Source organism: Pelodiscus sinensis, chromosome 8 (assembly GCF_049634645.1).
Source record: "Pelodiscus sinensis isolate JC-2024 chromosome 8, ASM4963464v1, whole genome shotgun sequence".
In the NCBI taxonomy this organism is placed as follows: Eukaryota; Metazoa; Chordata; order Testudines; family Trionychidae; genus Pelodiscus; species Pelodiscus sinensis.
This window is the reverse complement of record NC_134718.1, coordinates 3,883,048-3,911,037: the sequence shown is the minus strand read 5'-3', so window position 1 is coordinate 3,911,037 and position 27,990 is coordinate 3,883,048. Positions and strand designations below refer to the sequence as shown.

The 27,990-nt window shown below is 48.0% G+C and overlaps 2 protein-coding genes across 2 annotated transcripts in view; one reads left to right on the top strand and one right to left on the bottom strand.

Moving 5' to 3' along the window:
- Positions 1-368: 368 nt before the first annotated feature.
- MYOZ1 (myozenin 1) lies at positions 369-26,894 on the bottom strand. Its single transcript, XM_006135912.4, has 6 exons — positions 26,710-26,894; positions 23,677-23,777; positions 18,318-18,499; positions 6,071-6,326; positions 1,701-1,875; positions 369-815 (listed from the first exon to the last, which is right to left on the bottom strand). The coding sequence occupies exons 2-6, from the start codon at positions 23,750-23,752 to the stop codon at positions 584-586; spliced, it is 921 nt and encodes a 306-aa protein (XP_006135974.1). The 5' UTR covers positions 23,753-23,777; positions 26,710-26,894; the 3' UTR covers positions 369-583.
- SEC24C (SEC24 homolog C, COPII component) overlaps positions 21,221-27,990 on the top strand; it is a 106,273-nt gene continuing 99,503 nt past the window's right edge. The window contains exon 1 of the mRNA XM_075935700.1: positions 21,221-21,277. Coding sequence (XP_075791815.1) covers positions 21,236-21,277 — 42 coding nt within the window. The 5' untranslated portion in view covers positions 21,221-21,235. The remainder of the gene's footprint in view (positions 21,278-27,990) is intronic.

The window sequence follows — 27,990 nt, the reverse complement described above, 5'->3', positions numbered from 1 at the left end:
ATAAGTATAACATGTTCTTTGAAGCTAAAGCTGCTAAGCTGGTGGGCAGTCACATTTTGCTCTAGATGCAGATTTTGTGTAGTCTCCATGGCTACCCCAGTGAGTGTCGGTAGCTGGTGCAGTGGGCATCCATGTGCCCTCCTGCTCCATTCTAATTTTGGTTTGACGGTTTCCAGTACAGCCTGAGCAGCCATTTTTTTTCAGACCTGACACAAAAACGGACTGTTTTATTTCCTTTCGGTGCTTTATTGATTGTTAACAAGTGACAGGACAGGTTCAATATGGAGCAGCCAGGCAACATGCAGTGTCATTAAACATAGGCCATAATTTTGTCTTGTCTTGCCTTGGTGGGTACAAAGATAAGCCATCTCTCTTGCTCACTCACTCTTGCTCGTTTTCAGTGCTTTCCCTGTGTCTGCTTCTGATATGGATGAACACCACAGCAAAGATCAGCTTAGAACCTACTGGGAACTTGTCTGCCCTAAGGACAAAGAAGAGGAAGGATCCCTGGGACTGGAGGTGCATTTCTCAGCTCCCCACAAAAGACTTGCTAATGTGAAAGGTTGAAAGAAGAGAGCAGAATTTATAGCTCTTCTGTTTCTCCGTCCATTGGCACTTTGATCTCAATGTTGTACTCTGTGGGTTCTCCTGACCCCTGCCAGGGAATTGGGGTCCTGTTGAAGGAGGGTCTAGTGTTGATATCTTGATTGTAGACAATGATGGGTTCTGGCACTAAAGGGCCAACATCAAACTCAGGCATTTGAAAGGTCATCAACTTGCGTGCCTTCTCGTACCCACCATAAGGCATTGCACTCCTGGGTCAGGGTGACAAATGGAGTCAGCAAACAGTGCATTTCTAAACAATGCAGTTTAGAAAATAAAGTTATTGTCATTTCTAATGTTTCAGTGAAGAGCTGGAGGGGCAAGTAGAGAAGTGTCACCAGCTGCAGGAGGCACTCTCCAACAAAATCTATCAAACATCACAAACTAATTCTACTGTACAGATAAACCTCTCCAGTGCCTTCAGTATAAAAAAGGGTGCTTGCTAGTGGCTCCATAAGGAGGTTGTGTAGTACGGAGGCACTAGTAAAGATGTGGAGTCAGGAAAGCTCTGGCCTTTCATCCTCCTTGAGCCTCTGTTTCATCTTGTGATAGAATATGTTAGTCAACACTTACTGCTTCATTCAGCAATATGGATAGGGAATGGGCTGATTAAAATCTAGAAGTGCATTGCAGAGCTGCTGTGGTACTAGAAATGTCTATAGTTTGTTTATTGCACATAAAGGATGAGCAACAAGGGCCTGATTCTCAACTGCAGCACTGTGAATACTTGACCCCTAAGTCTTAAAGAGACATTTTTGCAAAGCTCTGCAGGTGGCTATGGTAATAAATCCATGGATGCAGACTCAACTAGAGTCACTTGCAATTGATGTCAAATCATGTACAATGTACTCTGGAGAAGGTGAATAGAAATAAGGACCTTTGCTCCAAGAACAGAGGCTTCTAGAGAAGAATCCTCATTTGTTGTCTCTAGTACTAAAACCCCTGTTCCCTTTGAAAGCCTTCAGCAATTAGCCCCATAAGAGGTTGCAACCTGGCATGTGTAAAAATCCTATTAACACAGTTAAAGCCACAGTGGCCACATCCAGAATTGTCCTACAGCTCATGCACCCTGCATTATACCTCCAAAGTGGCCTCACCTGTTAAAAGACTTGTAATGTGGGAGATCAGATTTGGAACCACATGACAACAAGTCAATGGTGAACTGACTTTTCTCCTGAGGGCTAATGCCCAGGGCTCGCTCCCATGGAGAGATATAGGTCTTAAAGATAGACACTTTTTTTCCACCTCCTGACTTTTCACCTGCCTGGTCACCTGGACACAGAGAAGAGAAGAGCATTTTGATCAAGTGAGATTTCTGCAGAACAAATGCATTTTTCATGTCCTAAGCATTGAACTTCAAAGCCAGTGAACTTTGTCAGCTGACCCAGCCAATCACAAATCAAAACCTAGGATCAACTTTTTTAATAGGATGGACCACATCTTGACAGATTATCTCATGGACCCCTTCCTTTCCCATTACAATGATCTTTTGGGGACCCCAGTTTGAGAGCCACTGTTTGTTGGGGCTTCATCAGAACACATGCTGTAAAAAAGTTAACTTTTTTACAACAGTCAGTAACATGACATGACCTTGCATCAGCCACAGTTGTGGGCTGCTCCCCTGCAGAAAACATGACATGGAAGATGGACTCCGGCCTTTTCCTGAGCCCTGCAGAAGAGCAACAAAATCATAGCTGGCCACAGGAGACACAATCAGCCAAGCACTCCACTGAATATCACTGGATTTTTTTTCCCCCTAGTTTTGTTATAGAGCTCTTCATGTGGCATGGATTATGCACAGAAATGTACTACCTCAGGGCTGGAGAGGAGGCTGGGTAGCTTGTGCAAGCTGTTGGTTTACAAAAGGGTTGTTCACTATGCAGCACTATGAACAATAGTTTGTGTCTTCTATAGCGGAAGACACACATGATCTTGGACAGCAAGGCCAGAAAAGGGTGGCTAAGGGTTTCTACTCTGGCCCCTTGCGTTTTGCAAGACATTCTCCTATGCCATTCCAACTGATGACTAGAAATGGAGTGTGAATTCCTGGCCCACTTAAATCAATAGGATTTTTGCCATGGATTGGATAAGGCCAGGATTTCATCCAGCCTGTGGCAGTCCCAGCCAGAACCACACCTTTAAGAAGCTATGTCAGCCCCTCCTCCCAGTTGGAATAATTTAGGGAAAGAGACATTTATAATAAACAGCCTAATACAATCCAAACATAAACCCCAGTAAGATCACAGAGCTGGCTTGCTTCAACCCACCCCAGGTCCTGGCAAACTCCTCTTTGTGCTACATTCCCCAAAGTCCCAGCTGTCTGTCCAGGCTCTTTTCCTAGGAAGGTCTATCTGTTCATCAGCCATCACTTTCCTGTCTCGGGATGCCTTTATTAAAGCTGAAATGCTACCTGCTGCCTAAATTAACCTCTTCCTCTCTTATTTGGGGGGCATGGATGTGTAAAATCCATCTGCATTACATGGGCCCAAACAAACACTACATTTGAACACCACCAATGTATGAGGGAGTTTGGTCCTAGAGCCAAACTTCACATCTAGTTCCTCTCTATAACGAGCCAAAACCAAATCCCAGACCCTATAATGCCCTTGAATCATAGAACACTAGAACTGCAAGGGTCTGCGAGAGGTCACTGGGTCCAGTCCCTTGCCCTCACGACAGGACCAAGCACCATCTAGACCAGGGCTACTCAACTGTGGAAACCCTGGGGGCTACAGTGATACTCACAGCACATGCCAAGGGCTGCAACTTAAGTGTGGTTGCATAGACATGCAAATATATATGCAAATAGCTTCTTTCACGCTGATGGGCATTAATACAAAGAAGAAGCCTTAAGCTGCGGCGCTGGACTCAAAGTGGCCAGTGTGAGCCAGTCGGCACTTCTCAGGCTCTGCCCACAGGGTTAAGCAGCCAGCACTTCCCACAATGCCCCAATGCTCCCGGCACCTCTTCCCTGGGGAGCTAGAAATGCCAGCACCCTGTACCCGTCTGTTCCAGCCAGCCCATCCGCTTGCATCTTTCAATCCTCACCCTGACTGGGAGACGCCTCTCCGTTGTGGAGCGTATTCCCAGTGGAGGCCATGTTCAAAGGATCCCACCCATGAGCCACATGTTGAGCCCCATGAAAACTTAAACTGCACTATGGGCCGCAAAAAAAGAGACTGTGGACCGCATGTGGCCTGCGGGCTGTGTGTTGAATAGGTCTGGTCTAGACCATCCCTGATAGACGTCCTGACAGGAAGTTTTTCCTAGTGTCCAACCTCAGTGGTTTGTGCATTGGCCTGCTAAACCCAGGGTTGTGAGTGCAGTCCTTGAGGGGGCCATTTAGGTATCTGGGGCAAATCTGTCAGGGATGGTACTTGGTCCTGCTGTGAGGGCAGGGGACTGGATTCAATGACTTCTCAAGGTTCCTTCCAGTTCTATGAGCGAGGTAAATTACATTGACTCTGTGCTGAGCACAAGGATATCTAGCTACCAGTGGTGATAATTCAGCAGTGCTTTATAGATTGCTTTAAGACTTAGACACCAGGCACCTATTTTTATAACAGTGACTTCCTTTAATTTGGATCACATCAGGCTGAAGTGCATTGTGTTATTCTTCCCACCATCAGGGTGTCTACTGCAGCTTGCACTGAAAACAGTGCTTATGATGTCAACAGCAGTCTGAATAGCATAGCTTTTGTATTCTTCTCCCCCCCCCCCCCCCCCATCACATCCATCTTCTTTGGGCTCATTTATTTTCTGTCTCATTCACAGCCAGCCTTTAGGCCTTGCCAAACCTATAGCCCCAAGCCTCTCTGCTTCAGGGGAAGGAGGGGGGCAGTTTACCCTGGGCCACCTATTTTATAGGGCTCCCAATCCAAGTGGTCCTACAACCCAGTGAACAAGGTTACAGCACCACTCAGGTGTGGCCTGCCTTCTCTTCTGTCATGACTCTGGGGTGGCCAGGCCCAATTTCAGTGAATGACACTGGGATCCCATATGCCAAGTCACAATATCTGAAGCAGGAAGCTGGGCAAAGGAGTCACTGCTACAGGGCCGGTGTGGCGCAGACTCATTCTCCAATCCCCCTCCCAGTCTCTGCTCCAGAGCTTCTCTATAGTGGTAGTTTTTGAAAGGATGGGGGCTTACATTATGGATATTGCCTCAGGCCACAAAATCCCTCTTTGTGGTCCTGCCTTGCTTTGGGGCAATTATAAAGAGGAATCTCAGCTTTCATTTAATACCCCTCCTACCTGTGCCCATAAGCAAGATTTTCCTTGGGAAGAACCTGGGAATAGTAAGGTATTTTAGAAGGCAACAGAACAGTAAGGATGAAAGAAATAATGGGGCTCCACTTCTGCAGCAGGAGCCAAAAGGTTGGCCTATCTCGCCCCTCAGACCAGTAATACGACAATGACAAACAGGAATCATACATTTGCGTCTACAAAAGGGTGCACACTTTGTTTTCACAGGCCCACCTTGGTTCCAAATGTGGCGGCTTCCTCATTAATTAAGGCTGACGTTTTCAAAGCCATCTAAGAGATTAATGGGAATTGGGCAGAGCTGTCATCCATATCCCTTAAGACCAGTCTAAATGGCAATATTCTATAGCCAGAGACTGAATTATTATCCAGTATCACCTGTGTAAAGTCATCACAACGAAGGAAAGATGCTGAGTTGATTTAATACAGGGATTTGCTTCCAGAGGTTTCTGGCCAAAGTAAATGGAGGATCAAATAAACCAAAGACTGAAGTAAGTGGAAGTCAAGGCCTGCGATTCCGCAGATATCTGCTTTGCATCCATGGCTCATTTTTACAAATGCAGGTGCAGATGCAAATTTTGTATCCACACACTGCTCTAAATGGCAGGTATATACACATCATTAAGAGTCAATACAAATATTGAATGGATTTTTATCACCTCAGCGGAATAGCAATAAGTGACCTTCAGATGATTTGGTAGTTCAGTTCTGATACTCATCTGAAACTTCTCTGCATTTAGCTAAACTTCTTTCATCCAAAAACAAAACAAACATATAGGCACATAGAAAACAATGTACCAGATCTGACCAGTGATCCAACAAAATCACTTAACTCTAACTTTGGCCAATGATGGATATTTCTGAAGAAGGTGCAAAGCCCCATATGGACAATATGGGATATTAGCACATACTTTACCAGCCTGAGGCGATCAAGGTTTCTTATTAGGTTTTTCACAACTTTTTTGGTTTAGCTAGGACAGATACATTCTGATACAAGTTTGATATTTACGTCTTCTAATACCAGGCAGAAGTAAGCAAAACTGTGAGACAAAGCTAAACCCAACTTTTCCAAACTTTGAGAAAGAATTGGGTTTGAAAGGTTCGCCACATCTTTTCTTTTAGCCACTCCCATCCCTAACTGATAATGGGCCAAATTCTGACATCCTTACCCCATCCTCACTCTTACTGTGTAGAGAGATACTTGCCTTTTCCAGCATCGTTACTTCCTCCACCATCCACTCCTCCCCCACTTCCAGCTGAGCCCCCGACATGATCAGCTTCAGTGCCCCCAGCACCGCCTTTGCTCCCAGGCTTAGGAGGAGGGGCAGGAGGGTAGTGCAGCTTACTAGATCCATACTGCCCTGCGGTTACTCCACCCACCATCCGCCCACCACTGTGCAAGTAACCATGAGCTTCTCCTCCGTAATGTCCTCCAACTGGGATAAACTTCTGAAAGTGATCCTGGAGTGGGAAAACAAAGGGTAGAAGTTATTCTTACTGGACATATTCCAATCATGTTTCCCTAGCACGGAGCTCAAAGTCAGCTTGATGGGTCTCCAAGTTCCTACTGGGCATCTGTCTAAATTACCAAAACATTTGCAATATGTAGCATGGAGCCACTCCTGTATCTGGTATAGGAGCAGCCATGGAATAGCAGGGTGCTATCGGTCATTTTTTTAGGTGCACTGGCAGGGCTACATCAGAGACCAGGGTGTGGAAGAGCAGGGGATGCTGGCGGGAAGAGAGGAAGCACATTAGCAGATCTGGGCAGGTACTCTGAACTAGAGCAGCAGAGTCAGGAGTGAGGAGCCCCAGTAGAGCTGGGATGGAGGCAGGACTGGAATAACAGGAAGGGAAACAACTGGCTAGATGGTCATGCTGCTGAAAAGGATTTTTGGATTATACTGAATACAAGTCAATAATTTGAAGCAGTTTCAAAAAGCTAATCTTATTCTGGGGCAAACGAACAGGAGTGTTGTATGCAGAGTCATTCGGTCCATAGGATGGTTCAGGGGGCCGACCCAGACCCCACACTTTGGGGGCCACACGGTGACTACCTCAGCTGTCTCATGGATGGGTCTCAGGGCAGCCCAAAGGATTACGGGGGGGGGGGGGATTGGCACAGGGCAGCAGCAAGGATCTCCCTCCTTTTCCACCCCGTACTGCCGCAGTGAGAGAAGGCACAATCTGGCAGCCTTCTCAGCTTAGCTTGCCGCCCTTTCCCAGCCCGCTGCACTCCATGGAGAAGCAGGGCAAAGTGGAGCAGGCTGCCAGGTCACTCCAGGAGAGAGGGGAGCAACCCTTGCTGATGTTCCATGCTGCTCGGGGGAGAGGGTTTCGGGCAAATGGGCAGAGCATGGGTGTGGCTTGGGGGAAGGAATGGAGTTGGGACGGAGTGGAGGTAGGGTGGACATGGGGCATGCAGCAGGAGAGGGTGTTGCCCCACGCCCCGCAATTCCCTGACCGTATATAAGACATGGGAGGGAATTGTTCCGCTCTTCTTAGTACTGGGGAGACCTCAGCCAGAACACTCTGTCCAATTCTGGGTGTGCCACTTTAGGAAAGATGTGGACAAATTGGAGAGTCCACAGGACAGCAACAAACATGATCATAGGGCTAGTGTAAGCCGCTTGGCTCAGTCCTGGGCCCCAGTCCAGTGCTTAGGCCCATAAATCAATGTCCAGTGGTCCCCTTTAAGCCTAGGCCCTGAGTACAGGGCAGGGCAGTCAAACAAAACAAGGTTCACAGTTTTAAGTAGGCCCAGGTGTTGGTGCAGGATGGGGCAGATAAATAGCAGTTCACAGTTTCAGTAGGCCCAGGCCCTGGTGCAGGGCAGGGCAGACAATCAAATAGTAGCTCACTGGCAAGAGAGGGAGAGACTGCCTCCCAGACATGGGCCCTCCCTACTCCACCACATCCCGGCCCAGGGCCCTAGCAGTGGCAGCCAGGGCTGCCACTGGGTTCAGCAGGGATCCAGTCCACCACACTCTGATACTCTAAAATACAATGAGGTAACCCTGACTGTCATCGGCTTCCCCCAGGGCCACATCCTAACTCCCCCTCAGTGTCTACCTGCTCCACGGTTGCTGCCGGTTCTCGGGGTCATCAGAGTCTGTACCCTCCAGCAGGGTTAAAATGGTCTCCTCCTTGGTGTGAGGGCCCAGCAATCCGGGCCAGTCCTCAGCCTCAGCAAGGTCTTCAGTGACATCCCTGCTCAGGAGCTTAGGGCAGGCCGCTACCTCTTCGATGGGTGGGACCCTACTCAGCTCCTGGGCTGGGATTTTATACCACTTCCCCCGCCCCTTAGCTTCCAGGGAGTTAAAGGGACAGGACTGGGCTTGGAGAGGGGTTCTTCCCCCTTTGGGTCAGTAACACCCGCTCACCTCTCATGATTCAAATAGTGCTCACTACAGTTAGGAAACTTGGCATCTGAGAAAAGGCTTAAAAACTGGTCATGTTCAGTCTTGAGAAAAGACTGAAGGGGAACTGATAACGGCCTTCAAATATGCTAAGGGCTGTTCTAAAGGGGACAGTGATCCAATTACTCACCATGTGCTCAATGTAGGACAAGAAGCAATGGTCTGAGTCTGCAGCAAGTGAGGGAGGGAAAAGCTTTTTTACAATCAGGATAGTTAAATACCAGAATAAGCTTCCAAGGGAGGTTGTGTAATCTCCATCACTGGAGGTTAAGATGAGGTTGGACAGACATCTGCCAGGGTTAGGCCTACTTGGCCCTGCCTCAGTACCGGGGGCTGGATTTGATGAATTCTCAAGGTCTGTGATGTGGTGTCCTCCCCTCCAACCCTGAAAAGGGTAAATGAGGCCAATTAACCTCAGGCTACATCTGCAGGAAACAGGAAGTGCCAGGGTCTAGCTGCTGCTGAAGTCCAGCAGAGGCAAAGAGCTGGGTAGGCTCTACAAAGAGAGACAGTTGGAGGCCTGGGAAGGAGATCTGCAGAGGCATTCCCTGATACAAGGCGGGAAAGCAGGAAGGTGCAAAGAGAGAAGCAGGACGCAGTCCAGAGAGGAACAGTCAGGGCTGGGAGAGTAAAAGCCTCAAGTTGCTGGGCTGAAGGTGTCTGGACTGGAACCTAGTATAAAGAATTCTGGGAATGGCACAGACCAGATCATGGGGAGTGGACTGCGGGGGACAGTTTGCCTCAAAGGACTCATGATACCCCAGAAGAGGGAGAACTTTACAGTCATTCAGGTGAGGAGGGGCTGAGTTCTGAAGAGGAAAGTGCTAAATCCTGGCACATAGGAGGCCCTGGAGTGAGTGGAATGATGGATGGAGGAGAAACCACAGGAAGGGGCATCTGACCAGGTAGTGCAGCTAATTCCCCAGATGAGCCACAAGGATGTACCAGGTCCCCTTCAAGTCCTATACTTACTTGATTTTATGAAGACTGTGAAAACATGGAGGTATGGCAGCTTGTGAGAACACCCAAGGCTTACATTCCTCTTGCACATGCACTGAGTCTCATGGAAGAGAATGAAAAAGCTTTTATTATAGGCTTAGTAGATATTAAAGAAAGTACTTTCTCCCAATGGGCAGATGGCCTGCTACGAAATGTCTGCTGGCAGATTTGAGGTTCCAGGATTGGATTGCTGAGTCATCTCAGGACCCATATGCAAATCCGTGATAAAGATCATCCTCAAATCTAGAGATCACACCAATGAATGAAAGTGGATATTAGCAAACCAGTTCTAGCCAGCCTGCCTGATAAGGAAGAAACCTGCATTAGTCTAAACGACAAAGCTGGCATTGCTGCCCTAAGAAGGGCTAACAAACACAGTCTCATGTCACCTAAAAACAGACTCTGTTCCATCTAATATTGGCTTGACTCTGCAAAGCACTAAGCACATTTAATGGCCATTGATTTCTTTTGGAGAAGACGGCACATACCCTATTGTGGGATGGGACCCCAAGTAGGGGAAGGGCTTGGTGCCAGATATGGCAGTGATTTCAGCAAATACCTATGTGGTACAGAAACTGAAGGGACCTCTGTGGCAATGCCATGTACAGTACATGACATATTTTACATATTGAACGTAAAAGATAGTGGATCCTTTGGGATATTAGAGTTTGCACACAGACACAGGTATCACAAATAAAACATGATACTATCCATCTACGTGTATCACATGTTCTTTGCACTTGGATTTGGTGCTAAGTTATAGGTACTTGGGGAATAATGAAGATAGCCAAATGAAGATGAACCAAAGATGCATTCATGTACTATGATACTGCCTGCATAAATTCCCCATGTGTGGCCAATTGGCAATGTGAATCCCATGACTCGTTAAAGGGTTAAAGATTCTTCATGTTTCTTGTACCTAATGTAGTTCAGCAAAGAGAAGCTTTTCAGACTGTAACAGGCTTTCCAAGGCCAGCTGTTTGTTCAGCTAAAAATAGCTGAGAAGTGAAAACCCCACAAGGCTCAGTGTGGCATTATCAACCTTCCACTCCACGCCTCCATGACAGCATACAGAGCTTTACAGCAGGTCATCCAAGCTACAGGCCAGGCATCCAGCCATCAGCAAGCTAAACAAATGGAGCTGGTGCTGCTGGCAGCCTTTGGGAACATCTCTCCTGCCACTGCCTGAATGGGCTTCCTATTTTAGGAGCAGGGAGGATTAGGTTCCCCGAATGTCAGAAAACACTGAGGATAGAGACAACTGATCATGGAGGTTTCAGCTCTCTTCTCTATACAAAGGCTGGAGAGGTGTCTGTCTGGTTAAACGTGGGGAACTGCCTAGCTGAATAAAGGCAGACTGAAATAAAGGAGTGTTTTGAGTGGCGGAAGGGAGGTTGTCTCAAAGTGCTAATACATAGCATTGCAGCTGTCACTAAAAAACTCCTCTCCTTTCCACCAAAACTGCTGGTGATCCAGACACTCCAAAGGGAGACCTGCTCATGGGAAAGGTCATATAGAAAATAAAATTGTTCTTGCAGAACCTTCCTATTTCCTGTATCCAGAACGTAAGAATGGCCAGGCGGGGTCAGACCAAAAGTCCATCTAGCCCAGTATTCTGTTTTCTGACAGTGGCCAATGCCAGGTTTCCCAGAGGGGATGAATAAAACTGGAAATCATCAAGTGATTCCTCCCCTGTCACCCATTTCCAGAGTTGACCTGGAGTCCTGGTAGGTCTTGTGTCATTCATCCCTCCTTGTGTGAGAAGTGAAGAAAGCTAGCTGCAGCCTGAAGCTTTCCTATAACAGACAGCAGACCTTTGAAGGAGAGTCCCAAGGAGACTGTCCCTGGCCAAAGATGGGACAGGGAAGCTGCTTGTTACATGCCGATGATGCCGGAAGTAAAGGTGTTTACTGGGAAATGTGGTAGCAGCAGGCTATCTCAGTGGCTGTGTGGCTAACATTTCACCTGCAGCTCACCATCAGGCTGCTATTGCCTGCAAGCCGTTTGGGAAGCATCTACACTGCAGCTGGGAGCATGCAGGGCTAGCTCTGCTGGAGCAAGGGTAATGACATAGCCATGTGGACGTTGTGGTATTGGCCAGCTGCCTGACTCCAAGCCATCTCGGTCCCCTGGGTCTGCTGGCCCATGCTACATTGTCTGCACTGCTACTCACATGGAGCTAGCATGTGTCTGTCTGCCTGGGCGGGGAGGCTACAGGGTACTTCTGCTTGGACATCAGCATCATGTTTAGTAATCTCAGTTAATGACCACCTTACAAAAAGCATCGTGAAACTCAGTATTAATTGTCCCCCTTGTTGGCAGTTATGGAAAAGAGGCAATGGAGTGAATGGGTCGAGCAGGCTGATTTCTTCTCTTGCCCTTGGAGATGCAGGGAAATTTGCTGTGTGTCTGCCTGTTTGCGCTGTACTACGGAATAGAGCCTTCAGTCCTAAGGGCTTTTCATCCAGACGTGCTAAATTCATTACAAAATATTCTAATGAGAGAGCAACTGCAGATTGTGTTTGGACCCTAGAGAGGCACAGGTCTCAGGAGTTGTAAACAAACAGGAATGTGTTTGCCTTTGAAACCTTTTTCCCAGCCAAGACTCTAATTCTGCAAGCTGCAGAGCACCTGCACGGGAGCCATTGCTAATCCTCCAGCATGGCCATATGTGCCTCAGGAGAAATGGGTGCTGAAAAATGATCCATCCATCTGAGCATCTCAAGGCCTTGCTGTCAGAGGGCGTGCCTGAGAAAGGACACTGTGAGCTCCGTGATGGCTCCTTGCTGTGCCCTAGAAGGAATGATTGAGGCCACCAAATGTGTTTCTATTTCCACCTCTCTGATGAAGAGCTTCCCAAATGCTTGGTGTCTGTGTTGTTAATAACGCTTCTGAAGTTACTGAAGCAGCCAGTTACATGCTCCTTTATTCTGGGCCATGGCGATTTAAAGTTCAAATGAACAGACGTGGAACACCAAGAGGGAGTAAGTGAGCAGCACACATGCTTTCCTGAGAGAGAGAGAGAACAGGGAGATGTCTGCAAATCCTCCATTGGAGCTGAACCCCTTAATGCAAGGCTAAGTTTTTCCATGCGCTTGTATAAAGAGAGTGTGGGGGTGAGAGTCCCAGATTGTCAGGTATCTCATGCTAATTTATTAAAATAACTGCACCCTCCTTTGGGAGGTAGCATGGTCCTGTGGCTAGGGCGCAAGACTCCAGGGCTGCGTCTACACTGGCCACTTGAATTTCCGCAAGAACACTGACTTCCTACTGTCTGAAATCAGTGCTTCTCGCGGAAATGCTATGCTGCTCCCGTTTGGGCAAAAGCCCTTTTGCCCAAATGCTTTTGCGCAAGAGGGCCAGTGTAGACAACGCGGTATTGTTTGGCGCAAAAAAGCCCCGATGGTGAAAATGGTGATTGGGGCTTTCTTGCGCAAAACTGCGTTGAGATTGGCACAGATGCTTTTCTGCAAAAAGTGCTTTTGCGGAAAAGCGTCCGTGCCAATCTAGACGCTCTTTTCCGCAAATGCTTTTAACAGAAAACGTATCCTTTAAAAGCATTTGTGGAAAATCCTGCCAGTCTAGACGCAGCCAGGAGTCTAACTACACTTGGATCTGGGGCTGTAGTTTTAGTGCCCAGAGACATGCCCTGAGAGCTATCATGAGTGAATGCATGACTAGAGCATAGCCCCAACTGTGAGGGGCACGCATGACAAGCATGCCCCTGTCGGGATAGGCAGGTACTCAGGTGGGATCGTGGGAAGTTCTTCCCTCCGCTTCTGACACCATGGCTACATGCTATTTTTAGTGCACTGGCTTGATCGGAGCTCCTTGAACTGGAAATAACTCCAGTATAGCTACAACCCCGGCCTCAGCCCTTTTCAGTCTCCAGCTCCCCTCCACTGTGCTCCTGCCTTTTCCCCAGAGGACTCCTCCATTCTCTCAGCTCTCTGCCTCTCATTTAGTAGTCCCAGACGCTGCCCTGGTCTCTTAAGCAGCTCATCCTGGATTGTACCTGTGCTTGTCTAGACACACTTCATTTCAAGAGCTGCCCTGTGGCAGTTCCCAGAGCGGCTCTGGGGAGACTCTGGTTTCTTCCCCACCCCTCATGTCACCTGTCCTGGAGCAAGAGGTTAACAGTCTTCACAGCCATTCAGAGACTCATTGGGGGGTCAGGGGAAGATGTACTGTACTGAGGTAAGCATTTCTAATAGATGGGTCTCAAGTCTCAGATTTTAATTTCTCCACTGCTGGTCATTCCACAGCCTCTGTTTGAAAGCTTTGATGCTCAGTGCAGAGCAGGCCTTCAAATATGAAGATATTGCTGATGTTTAATGTGTATCCTTATCTCTATTTATCTCCATCCTCCTTCCTTTGGATAGACTGACAGACCAAGAGAGTTGTGTCTTTGATTGTATTGCTGGAATCCTCATCTCATCCCCTCCTTCTGCCACTCCTCCCTCACGTCATACCTGGCAGTTTCCATAGTTAGCTCAGTGGGGCCAGGCCTTCCTCTGCCTTCTGTGCAGCACTAAGTATAGTTTGGGGGTGGTAGCATTTCCCTTCCTGCCACTGGCTGCTCTTTGTTCTCTTCTGGAGGAACAACAGAAATCAGACTGATGATTCAGTGCTTCAGTTCCTCCTCCCTTCTCCTCCCTTCACAGCTGGGCCCTCAGAGATCTAAGTCCTAAGGACCTCTTTGAAATAAACGCTGCCAGACACAGGAAGCTGCATTAGCTCTACCTTTCTGGCTTGACTGAGAGCTTACTAAACTCATTGTATTCACTGCTACATACAACCATCTACTCAGCTTTGGGCTTCTCTACTTCTATCATTGTTTTATTCTAGCATCTAGGGGCACTAACATGAATCCTGATAGGAGACCTGTATAAAGTAGCAGGAGGAATGCTTTGTTCCTCTGTTAAACAGAAGCCAACCTCTCTCCCTTATTTCCACCTCTCGCTAGAGTTTCTCTTTCCATGTCTTTCCATTCAATGGAGAGGAAGGAAGGAAGGAGTGGCAGAGAAGAGGGAATCTGAGCGTCAGAAAACGTTTTTTAATTTGGTGCAAGTGGCAGGTACTGTATTGACAGCCCAGGGGATAAGAATCAGACCACCGCACAGAGACAGCACTAGCAGCTGCCCCTTGCTCCAGAGAAACCTGCTCTGGCAGGAAGATAGTTCAGTCTCTGTAGTCCAGTCGGCCTCCAGTCTCTTTGCTCAGGCTGCTGATTAGGGCCAGCGGTGGGGATAGTGTTTGGGATGACCACATTTACTCCCAACTTGTCTTCTTCTCAAGCTGAAATTTCAACCTGTCTCCGTGAGGGCTCCTGGCTAATGATTGTTCAGGCTCTACTTGGCTAAAACAGAGCTCCTGCTCTCCCCATCCTTTTACCCCATAACTTCCTTTCTCCAGCACTGGAGAGAACACCCCCATCCTGCCAGACACTCAGATCTATAACCTGGGCCCCCTCTCTAGGTCCTCCCCTCCAAGCTGGCTGTACAACGTGCCAGTTCTCTCTGTGTGACATCTGAGAGTTGACCTTTCCTATCCATCCACACAGCTGAAACTCTTATCCCACATCTCATTATCTTATCTCTGCTATAGCACCATCCTCTTCTCTGTCTCTGACAAGCACATTCTGGCACCGCTGCTAAGGTCACTTCCCTAGCCTGTCACTGACCATATCAACCCTCTCCTTGCACCCTTCTGCTATCTCCTCTGTTCCATGGCAGCAAATAGGAAAAGTGAAGAAAAGCAATTTCTAAGCCCTTCCTGGCAAATCTCTCATTCGCCATAGAGCTCTTGATGCTCACTTCTGATTCGTCCATGATGCCAATCTCTATTGCCCACTTGCCAGAGTTTCAAATACCTGCATGCTTTCTCCTCTCTGCCCCACACGCTTAAGAGGTGTTCCCTATAAACATCTGCAAATCTACCTCTTTGTCCTCCTCCAAATCCCTGCTCCAGATTCTCTCTGCCAGGGTTAGAGTGCTGATGTGCTGAGACCACTGCCTGATCTTTCTGGCCAATACTGTCTCATTGTTTCTATGTGCTTCCACTCTGTCTTATACTTATGCTATGTTGAGATGCAGGCTTCTTGTGGAAGAACCCTTTTTCGGAAGAGATATTCCAAAAAAACTTCTTCCGAAAGAGAGCGTCCACACACAAAAGCGCATCAAAAAAGCGATCTGCTTTTTTGAAAGATAGCGTTCACACTGAATGGGCACTCTCTTGCATTTAAGCTGTGATTACTATGGATGGAATGGCCACCAGGGCACCTGTGCTTTTTCCTTTTTCCTCTTCTTTCGAAAGAACTCCCTTTTTCCCGTCTACACACTCCTTTTTCCGAAAGAGTTTTTTTCTGAAAAAGGCTTCTTCCTTGTCGAAAGAGGATTACCAGCTCTGGAAAAACCCCTCTGTTATTTCAATTTACTTTGGGAAGAACACAATTGCAGTGTGGATGTAACTCAGGTTTTTCCAAGAAAACTCTGTAATGTAGACATACCCTTAGATTGTAAACTCCTTGGAGCAGGGATCATCTTTGTCGCCTGGATCTGTACAGCACCTGGCATGGTGGGGTTCTAGTCTAAGATGGTGGCTCCTAGATGTTACCACAATGCAATAAATACATAATAATCAAGGCAAGGTCCCCATTTCTCATAGCTCATCCAGTAGCCAGTAGCCAGTAAATTATGTCCCAGATCCTGTCCATCTAATCCTGAGGGGAGCCAGGAGGGCAGACTGAACCCTGCAGACCAAAGGCAATGGGCAGCTGTGATTTGTGTCTGGTTTGAAAAAGTCAGATCTGAAAAGGAGCCACATAGGACTTTAAAATAGGAAACTACCATGCCTGTTTGGAGACCCTTCATCAACCTGATACCCTCATAGTTCCACTCCAGCTAGGCCATGCAGGCAAGTCCAGGCTTGCTAAGAACTTTTTAAAACCCCAAATGCCTTTCCTCAAGACAGAGCATCTTCCAATGTCACTTTGAAAGATCTCTCCCTCTTGAGGAAGTCTCTGGATAGTAGTGAATGAGTCCACTGGCCGGAGTCCTTCCTTGCCACAATGCAACAGGGGTGTCTATCCAGAAAGAAGCTGGGATCCTTTACCAAAGCACTGTGGAATGAAGCTTAGTATTCTGGGATAGAATAATCAAGGCAAGGTCCCCATTTCTCATAGCTCATCCAGTAGCCAGTAGCCAGTAAATTACGATAGATAGAATAATTCCCCAGTCTTTGGCAATCCCAAGCTCAGACGCCCACATTTCCAAAAATATCTTCCACTCTTTGGTGCCTCGGTTTCTTGGTGCCCAATTTGAAATGCCTGAAGTGGGACAGTTTGTTCACTTTGCATTTCTCAATTTGGACACCCCAACTTTTGACAAGCTGGTCATGCCCTCATCTTCTGTACACCCATCATAAACCTTCTAACCTCACATAAAATGTCATTTCTGTGAACCTCACTATAGCCTCAGAGGCTGACATGTGAATTTGGGCCTCAGGTATTTGGGGGCTCGCTGAGCTTTTCCTAGGTCTGCAATCTGTGCTGCAACCTTATGTGAGCTGTAGATGCATCAGCTCCCCAGGTGGAGGAGGGGTTTGGATGCAGTAGTAACCTGTGTAAGGCTATCGGTTTAAATGTGTCTTTTTTACCATGTTCCTCAAAAACTTTCATTGGCTGTTGACTATTTATAACAATGCTGCCAACTTCTCTAGCATCTTTCATCCACAAACTTCAAAGCACTGACAAAAATGGCACAGTGCTCTGAGGAGGACGTGAGGGTAGCAGCATAAGATAACTGTACAAATGAACAATCAGAGAGTTGGAGACTTGCCACGGGGACACAGGATACAACCTATGTATCCTGAATATCAGCCCTGGACTCTCACTGAGACCGCCACTTGGTACTGCCCCTTCTTATTCTGATGGCATTTTCCTCCTCCTCCTCCAACCAGCCTTTCTTATGGCTTCTCCACACTTGGCTTCCTAGATTGTACTTGTTAAAAGTACAGATGGAATTCCTGATTTGCTGCTTTAATCATGAGGAAAGCCTCAAAGTTTTTATTTTCTAGAACAATTTTTCAGCTTGATACTTTTATTAGAAATAGGAAATCTTGAATGCCCCTGGTCGGGAAGATAAATGGGATGATGACATGCCAAGAGATGGAAGCTTAAACAGCAGACAGAAGAGGAGATGAGCTGCTGAAATTATGAGATCTCTTCTGTTTGTTTAACTCAAACTGTTGGCCACTGCCTGGGAGAAAAGCTCTTTCTGTGAGAAGTTTGATATCCATGTTACTTTACATGAAGGCTGAGAAACCTTTTGTGCCAATCTTCCAATTGGTTTTTCAGCAAAAACAGAGAAGATCAGCTCCAATTCTAAGGTTAAATAATCAGCAGAATGAATTTTTCAGAGGTGGGAAAGGGAGGAAGAAATGCATAAACCTGACTTTATGCACTACAAGGGCCAGTACAAGATACTAGTAAAAGCTAAACATTCTTTCCTTTACTGTTCTATTAATTTCCCAGCAAACAAACCAAAGTAAGTGCAGTATCAGCTGCTGGAGGCCTCTGTCTCAATTTTATTTCATGGATCTTCTCTCAAAACTGAGCTGAGGTCTACACCAAGAAGAGAAAATACCCCAGAAAATGGAAGAGAGTCCAGATGAGCTAACCTTAGGTCAGAATGCATCATTTGCCACCAGTGTGAGAAGGGAAATGTTGTTATAATAACTGGTACATAGCCATGCACTTTTCTAGCTCTGTACACCAGCACTACACATGAGCCTCAGTGTTCTCCTAGTGTTCAGCTTTCCTGGGATTGAGCCATCAATGGATCCCAAAAGTGCCCAGAAGGAGCTCAGTGCTGGTGTGGAAAGGAAGTTCAGTCTGCATATTCATTCACAATCTTGGGCCCCTCTGCCACCCAAGGAATATCCCCTAGCCTGTGGTGAGAGTGAAGCCATGCAACCTTCCCTCACATTCCCAAGTGGGTAGGAACTGGCTTGTGGTTGCATTTCTGTGACCTACCACGGAACTGTCAGTGAAGACATCAGGGTGATTCTCATAAATGAATTTCTCCACCCTCAGCTGGCGTAGTTTGAACATCTTGGATCCTTTATTAGTGAGGAGTGAGAGCTCTTCTAGCATCACATCCCTGGGGATGCTGATCTTCTTCCCCAAGTTCAGCTTGGACCCTTCTTGTGGCATGACTGGAAAAGATACCAGAAGATGCACCTTAGAAAGCTCTCTCTTCCAGGCTATCTCCACCGTGTTCCCAAACACCAGCAAGTCCGTGTCTACATTAGACATTCTCTTTCTACACACACCATTTCTCCCACTGGTAGTCCTCTGAGATGAATTTACCCTGCTTCCCATCCAAAGTGTGTCTGCGTGCATGGGAGTTACATCAGGGCAGTGTTAGCATTGACACACCTCACTTCTGAGGTACATGAATCAGTGCAAGCTGTCCTCCCTCTGCCGTCCCACTCTGCCTCAGTGACCTGTCTGGTCACCCTTCTATACTCCGAGCTTAGGGCAGTGGTGGACAATATATGGCCCATGGCCTAGATCCCACCCGTGGCCCAGTGGAAGCCTCAGGCAGGCTCCCTGTCTGCCTGGTCCCTGTTCACTGCTCAAAGCAGCCGGCTGTGGCAACCATGTGCTTCTCTAAGCACTGCAAGCTGGGGGGAGGAAGGGGAAGGCTTTACATGCTGCTCCCACCCACAGCACAATCTTGTAGTTCTGCCTGGGCCATGTTTGCAGTCCAGGAAGCTCACAAAGTAGACCTCCCCCTGGGCTCACAGTGCTCAGAGGAACACATTGCCCCTATGGCCAGCCACTCTGAATGGTGTGATGGGATGTCTGAGGGACCTGCTGGGCTGCTGGCTGGGAGCCACCTAGGTAAGAACCTCCTGGCTAGAGCCTGCCTCTGGAACCCCAGTCCCTCCCTCCCCAATTCTGTGCTCCCCTCCTACACTCCTGCCCCAGGTCACAACCCTAACCCCCTTTACCTCTGCTTCTGCATCCATACCCTCTCCCAGACACCTCACCCCAATCTCCTGGGTCACAACTACATCCCATTCCCCTACCCCAAGCTCCCTTCTGCATCCTACCTCCATCTCACACCCTGCACCTCCTCCATTAATACCATGGAAGAGTGCAGCCCTTGACCATTTATCAAATTCTTGCATGACCCCCCCCCCCATCTAAAACTATTGCCCACCCCTAGCTTAGGGCCAGCCCAGCTGGAAATCACTGGCAAGAAACAAGCAAGGACATCTGAGATCACTGGACAAAACCCCACCAGACAGCCATGCAAATGACAGAGGTCTAATTTGACTGTGTGCATGGAAAACACCCCCTGAAGTTAATTATAGAAAATCATTGTAATGCAGTGACTCTCGGCCCTATTTAGCTGTTGGTCAAGGGATTCTAATCATCCTGACTGATCGGCCCTCAGGCCACACATTTAGTGAGGCCATCAGAAACCTCATCAAAGCTACTGAAGAAATATTTCCTTCCATTCTCTGAAAGTCTGTGGTGGAATCTGAAAGGGAATCTATAAAATGGGAGGTCAGGGAAATGTTTGTGCCTTTTCTGCTTCTGTATGATCTTGTTGTTGCTGCTTCCATTTTACCCTAGAAACAACACCAGTAAGAGACTAAGATTTTCCACCTCTCCCCCACTTTTGCTAGAGGATTCCTGAGAGGACCAGAGTGCAGGAGAGAGGGGACTTTCTCAGTGTTTGGTTGAAACAGCATAGATCCCAAACTTTTCACAAGGATAGCTTTTCTCTCGCCTGTGTGTTAGAGTTTTGAGTTAAATACATGTCTGCCAAAAACAACCTCTAGAATATGGTGAGTGGGTGGCAGGTCTTTTCATCCTAGATTGTACGCTACATACAACTCAGCTGGAAACGAGGCTCTGCCTCTCTGATTACAAACCCCTCCCCCTCTCTTTACTCCCAGTCTCTTATGATATCATAAACACCTATGCGCTCCAAAGAGTGTTCCAGCAAAAACAGGGAATTCAAATGGCTGGATATATACAGTATAATACATGTGCAGAAGTAATGTTGGGGGAGGGGGTTTAAAAAGGGCCTTTTTTATCCATCCAGCGCAAGAGAAAGCACACATCTACCTTTTTCAGTTGCTGGTCACCTTTAACTTAGAGGTAGTTATGACTTGGTCATAAGCACAAAATGAGGGCTTGATTCTCCATCCCTACACAGGTGTACAACCAGCCATTCATTTCAATGGCAATACAGTGTCACAAAACTGGAGTAACAGCATGGTGAATCAACGACCTAGGCTTTAGGACATGGAACTGTTTTTCTCCCCACTAAGACTGATGGGCTGGCACCTTGAACCAAGCATCCTTTGGACAAAATGTGGATGATGGGAAGAATTTGTGTCATGATGGCCCTGAGCAGTTTTAGGGCTCATCAATAGGGAGATGCAGAGGAAGGTGGTGTGTAAGTCTACAGCTGTCTCACCTGCCATGCACTAAGTGGCTTGTGGACCCTGTTCCCATGCACTAAAAATTCTGTAGTGAGCACTGACCTGTTTGAAACAACAGCTCTTCTGATTGATAGAGACTGTTCCCCTCCTTTCCCCAGCCCAGGCAGTGACCTGGCAAAATCCCTGGAGGAACTCCCTCTGCAGCAAGCCAGTTCCACACTCCACCATTCCCAGTGGGAAGAGACTTTCTGTAGATATTGGAGTTATTATATTTGCCTGTTGTGGTGAACACAGGGTTTTCTGTTGGCCTGGGAGCAAACTTAAAAACCTATATCAAGGTGTCCTTCTTCCAACTCTCCTGAGCAGAGCGGATTCCTGAGGCCCCTCTTGGCAATTTGGGAAGGGAATAACCTTTAGCTTTTTACTACTTTGCAGCACCTCTGGAAATCTCCTCGTCCCTCCACTTAAAGTGAGAAGAAAAGGCGCATGATAGCCGTGTACAAATCACCCCCTCCAATATTGCTCAAGGTAAGGTGTTCCTAGCACTCCCTAGGACTGCATTCTCCTGTTATTTGCAACCCCATTGAGAGAACATGGCCTACTGACCAGTGAGTGACGATCAAGAGGTTGCTATTGCAGAAGGAAAATAAATTAAGGGTGGAGGTAATGATAGACAGATCCATGCTGGTGCACAGCTAATTAAAGGCATTGGGGCACTGACACATATAGTCAGAACTAAATTCTGCTCTCAGTTATTCCAGTGTAAATCTGGAGTAACCCCTTTGTAAACATGGATTTAAGTTTGGCCCTCTTTGTTTATACCGCTCCTGTGTGGGGAAGGTTAGCAAACTAAATCCCTGTGAGGGAACACTAGCCAACCACATAGGCGGGTGTGCGAGGCTATCTGAAAGTCCTTGCCGACTGGCAACATGTGTACTGCACCTTGTATCCAGATGTTACCATCAGAGAATGCTTAAATACACTATATACCACTGGTTCCAACATTCTCAAGCACAGGATCACTTTTTCAATTGAAGTGCAATGTAAAATCTACCTCAAACCCAAATACCTTTGCCCCACTCCCTTCCTGCCCCTGCTCTTCCCCTTCTCCAAGACCTCACCCTGCTCACTCCATCCCCCTTCCTCTCCCATCCTCTCTCACTTTCATCAGGCTGGGGTAGAGGGTTGGGGTGCAGGCTCTGGTCTTGGTCCAAGAAGTTGGGAGTGTGGGAGGGGCTCTGGGCTTAGCCCTGGTAGGGAGATTGGGATCCAGGAGGGGTTTCAGGGTGCAAGCTCTGGGAAGGAGTTTTGGTGCGGGGGGGGGGGGGTGGAGAAGGAGGTTCAGGGCTGGGACAGGGGTTCAGGAAGCAGGCCTCTGGCTGGGCACTGTTTAACTGAGATGGCTTACGGGTGGTGGAGCAGTGGGGTTAAGGCAGGCTTGCTCCTGCCCTGGCCCTGTACCACTCCTGAAAGCAGCTGGCATGTACAGCCATGGCACCACATGGTGCCCCTCATCCACAGGCACTGAGCTCACAGCTTCTACTGGCCACGGTTCCCCTTTATTGATCAATGGGTGCTGCAGAAGTGGTGTCTGCAGGCAATGACAGCATGCGGGGACCCTCTGCTCTGCCTTCCACAAGGGCTGCAGGGACATGCCAGCCACGTCCAGCAGCAGCAATTACCACAGGGATGACTCCAGCCACAACAGGTTAGGCAATTTAGAACTCACTACTCAAAGAATTAAATTTAAGCGTAAGAAAGAAATGAAAATGATGAAATGCACAGACCAGTCAAAACCCAAAGATACCACACTTTGCAGGCAGTAATGGAAGTGACAACCACTCCCCATGTATGTGTTGGGTCTGGAGATGAGAGTGAAGGACAGCGTGTGTGTTTGAGAATGACAGACACACACAATGTGTGAGGGACAGAGATTTGCAGAGCTCCCTCCATCCCCTTCTCTGTGTGGAGACAGGGTGCAGAAGTGGGGGGAGGAGGGACACCCTGACATCAGGGGCCCTCCTTCTTCCTCCCACACTCTGCACAGCAAGCAGGAGGCAGCTCCAAGGCAGAGGGCAGGAGCAGCATGACAGTGGGTGGAGGGGCAACTGAAGTGCCAGTGCTTGATAGCGCCCTGGCCAAACCAGTCAGGATCACCTGTCAGAGGCTCCAAGATCTACCGGTAGATCCCGATCAACTGGTTGGTGACCACTGCTTGACTCTCCTCCTGATTTCTCTGAACATATTTATTGCTTCCAGGACCTTTCCCTTCTCATTGCCTGACAACCTGGTTCCTTCTCCACAAAAGTAATTCAGACTTGCACAGCAACTGACAGAAACTACCAGTAAGTGCATTGGAAACCATGGGACATAACAAACAATGTGAAAAGTTTAGAATTGATAATCACTGAGGAGGCTGACTTCATCTGCCACCAAGTGTAAGAACCCAGCACATTCACGCACCTTTGTGTCTTGTTTAGGGGCTCCCATACTAATCTGTGTGAATAACTAATTGTCTGGTTCTCTGGCAAGTTCAAAAACATCAAATTTTGGATCAACACAAAACTGAAATTTTTCCAAATTCTTGTCAAATGAAAAAAATTACTTTGGGTTGAACAAAACAGTGTTCAACCCAAACTGAAACATTTCTTTTTGATGTCAAGCTTTTAAAAATATTTTACATTTTTAAAAATTGAATGAAATTTCTAAACAAAAAGCTATTTTTAATCAAAACATTTATTTTAAAAAATGTTGGAAGGAAGTGTCTTGATTTTCTTTTAAAATCTACAATTTGGTGACATTGACACAAAGTTTCAGTCAAATGTTTCACCCAGCTCCACCCACATCTACTGTTCTGTAGAGCTGTGTGAGATGGACTGAGCCACATACCACTCGGGATTTCTGGCGCTTGTGTGCATACATCTTACCTTCACGAGTTAGTTTCCCAATGAGTTTAGTGGACTTTTTCGTCTTGATAGGAGCCGGAGTTCCTGCAAGGGGCATTACCACAAAGGGTTCTCTGCTTCAACTTAGAGAGACAATGAGATGGGAGAGTGAAACACTGGAAAACTGTAGTGACAGAATGGAAACTACTCTCTTGCCTCTCTTTCCTTTCTTACCTGCATTCCCCCTCTCTTAGGGTTGCCAACTTGCCACTTTTCTAACTGCTGGTAACCAGACTCCTATGGGCCCACCCACTGCCTCACCTCTTTCCCCAAGGCCCTGTGCCTTCTTCATCCCTATCCCCAAGATCCCACCCTGCTGCACCATTTCCTCCCAAGTCCTCACCCTGCTCCACCTCATCCCTCAAAGCTCTGCCCTGCCTTTTCTCCCGGGTCCCAGTGCTTCCTCTGCCTCTAATCCCCCCCAAGGCCCTGCCCCCCTCGCTTTCTCCTCTTCCCTCTCTCTCCACATCGCTAACTGGATTGTTTCAAGAGACCTGCTTGCAGGTAGGAGATGGCCCAGGCTAAGCAGGGTCTGTTGTGGGTCAATGACCTGTCACCTGCCCCTGCCCTGCAGTGACTGGATGGTTGGTTCGGGGTCCATTTAGGGTTACCAGGTCCCTTTTTGAACTGGACTTTCCAGCAGAAAACTGGACATGGAAGCCAAAAATTGGACTGTCTGGGTAAAATCCAGACAGGTGGCAGCAAACCATCCTCCAGGGCCAGGTTCTCTCATCACAAAGTGCTGATACCTGCTTTGTGGTGGCTTAATGTCATGACACAACATGCCAATACCTCACCAGGATGGCATCACCATCTTATAACATAATATTCCTACACTGCACCACCATCGTGCAACAGTTTCACAGCACTATTGGACAACAAGCTGCAACGCTCTGATTCTGTCGTGAGTCTGTGCCAAAACATCCTGATGGGAGGTCACTTCAGCGCAACTTAACACCACTACACAAACATCATTAGGTTGTGATAGACCAATGTTTCTTAAACTGTGTTTCATGGCACACTGGTGTGCCGTGAGGCAGTCGGAGGTGTGCCGCAGAGAACAGCAGAGTTCAAAATGGCCACCCTTAAAGGGGCAGGCAAAAAATTTTTCCCCTCAATAACTTTCCCCCCCAACCCTATTTTCGACTCTATTTTTTTTTGCTCAATAACTTTTCCCCAGCCTCTTTTTTTTTTTCTTAACAAAAAATCCTTGGTGTTACTCATAAAAAAAAATATTGTTTGGTGTTCCTCCATCTTAAAAAGTTTAAGAAACACTGTGATAGACCATCATCTGACTGTAAGAATGTCTGTCCAGGAGCTACTTTGGGAGACATGAATGTCCTACAAACTTGTGTGACATGGGATGATCTGCCCCTCAAAAGGTGAGCAGAGAGCAAGCCCTTCAAAAAGGCCCTTGAAACAGTAGATGATTTACTCCTGAAGGGCTGACTGATAGTTCCATCAATGGTTGTTAGCCAAGATTGTCAGAGATGTAGCCCATGCTCCAGGTGTCCCTGAACCTTTAGTTACCAGAGCCATCTGGCAGTGGCTACTGTGCGAATGGGGATACTGGTTAGATGGACAATTATTGGCACAACTCAGTTGGGCCATTCTTATAAAGGAAGCAAGTAGCCATCAGATTAAAGGAAAACCTCCAAATCCTTTGAAGTCAAGTGCATTTGTGTCCTATGTATTCAGCTTTTCATGCATCCCTTTGGTTGGGCAATTTAATTCCACAACTTGTCTCTCACCTTTGTGGCTGGGTGGGTTGAGAGATCTGCTTTGCAAGACTGAGAGAGGAAGCAACAGAGTTCTGCAAATCCTCTCACAATCGAGCATCAAGATTAAGGAGGATGGTTTTAACTGGGCACAGTCCAGCCTTCCCTTTGGCCCCCAGAGTTGTGCAAACAACATTTAGGGGTCAAATCTTCAACTAGTGTAAACTGGACTAGCACCATTGACTTAAACTTCAAATTTCAGGAGCATTTAGCTAGCTAGACTTCTAAATCCTGTCATTGGGCCCTAGCACTTTGCATCTTTAATTAGTTATGGGTACAGAACTGCAGGCAGTAAATGGAGCTGAGTTAAAAATAATGGCTCTATATTCTATGCCAGGTCTCAGTTGCCAGCAAGACATTTTGTCCTCCAGATATTGTTCGGTATTTCTTTACTTTTATTCCAGCCAGACCAGATCAGGTCCAATCAGTTCAGCAGGCATCCTGCTGGGCCAGTTTCTTCTTGATTTCCACAGTTTATTTTCTGTTGGGCTTGGTATGATCTCTATGAAGTTCACATCATAAAAGTGCCAGACGTGGTATATCCCCAAATCAAGTGTCAGCAGGTGCACCAATAAAGCATGCTGCATGCCTTCTCCTCTGAGCAGCTGGCCATCTGTTTGGCTATATACAAGAGGGATAGTTCTGCTTGACAGGAAGGGGTAATGCTGCCAGGACACATGGTGGGGGCTGGGATTCTCAAGGGGGCACAATTGATAGGTCAGAAGTGTGGAAAAAATGGAGGGAAAATGCCTGCCTGCCTGAATTGTGAATTCCCTGCGGCACGTGGGGAGGTGTCCCCAGGGGGCTGTGCCCTATGACGCACTGATCCCAGGGAGGGGAAGGGGAAAGCCTGCACTGTTCTATAATCCTTCATTGATCCCAGGCAGGGGAACCTGCAGCATTCTGGGGAGGTTCCAGGCAGGACAGGGATCCTGCAGTGTTCAGCGATCCCAGGGCTACACCAAGACCAAGCAGCATTCAGTGACCCCAGACAAAGAGGAAGGCTGGCAGAGTTTGGTTCCTCTTCCCCAGCCATCTCAGGCATGGGACCAAGGCCACAAGAGGATATTACCCTCAGGACTGGTCTGCTTTCAGCACAGTTCCTTCCTGCCAGGCTTCGGCAAACTTTTCAGTTAATGTTCTGGTTCTCACTGCAGTTTGAGGCTGGTCCCTAATCTCTAGGCCATTGCAAGCACTGTCCCTCCTCTGGGTCCCAATGGCAGTAAGGGGGACTCACCTCGGCTCACTGGTCCAGGCTCAGGTAAACATGCACACCCTTCTGCCCCGGCCCCACAGCAGCGAGATGGTGGTGGGCTGCTTCCTCTGTGTGTCCCTCCTCTGCTCTCAGTCCCTGCTGATCCAGGGCACCCGCTCTCAGCCAGGACCTGCCCAACACAAAGTGCTGATGCAGAGTGCTGTGAATTTGACTCCTGGAGGCTGCTCACGCAGGCATCCCATGGTTATTAATAGTAGATGGCACCAAGCAAAGGGGTCTCAGATAGCACCAGCAATGGGGAGAGGCGGGAAGGGAAGGGAAGGGAAAAGAGTGCACCTCAGCACTCCGTTCAGCTGCTCCCGCTATCCTCCACCAGAAACCAAGCAGGCACCACTCCCCTTCCTCCTGGGGAGGCGGTGTCTCCTGCCACTCTGCTACCACTGGCCTCCCCACAACTCCCCCTCCATTCTCCTAGAGGAGATCCTGACATCCCACGTGCTCTGGTACTGCCTTGCATTCCACACACCCATGTCACTGCCCTGGTCCCTGCCCTGCCTGCTCTGTGCACCTCCCTCTCCAGGGGCCTTCCCGCTGCAGCCAAGTCACTCCCTGTTCCACTTCTCCCCAGCACCTGAGTCACTCCCCCTCTGCCACCAACATCCACACAGCTCCCGCACTGCCTGCCTCCCTGACATGCTCCTCCAAGTCCTTGTCACTTCCTCTGTTCCACACTTGTCACTGCCCCCTCCCCCCCGGAATCCCCATCACGCTGCTCACTGCACAACTGGTAAGCCTGGAGGCCTGGATAGGTCTTCTACCTGCTGGAGGCAGGGTGCCAGATGCATTTGTTATAGCTCCTGCCTGGGAGCTAATTCCCCTCTGAGCCACCAGTAGAACAGTAACTCTTGGCTGCCCCATTCCTGATTGAGGGCCTGGGTCAGTGAGACTGAGTCGTTGCCTGGACTGATTGCTAGCCATGCCCTGTGAGCTGTTGGCTGCCCTGCCCTGGTTGAGATTGCAGGACAGATGGGCTCCCTGCTGCTCTGCCCCACCACAGGCCAGACTGAGCCTAGTGACCCCTCATTGGGTCCCTTGGGTTGAGAGTCCCCAGGAGTGAGTAGAGCGAGGGGATGTGATCTCTTGCCCTGCCAGGCAGGGAGAGAACCACAAACCCCTAAGCCAGGCCTAATTAGAGCTGCAGCCCATCTGGGGTGGTGCTATAAACAGAAGAAATGTGGAGGACAAGTGAGTGAATACTGGCAGGCATGGGGGGAGTTAGCTTTGTCTGGAAAGCCACAAGGC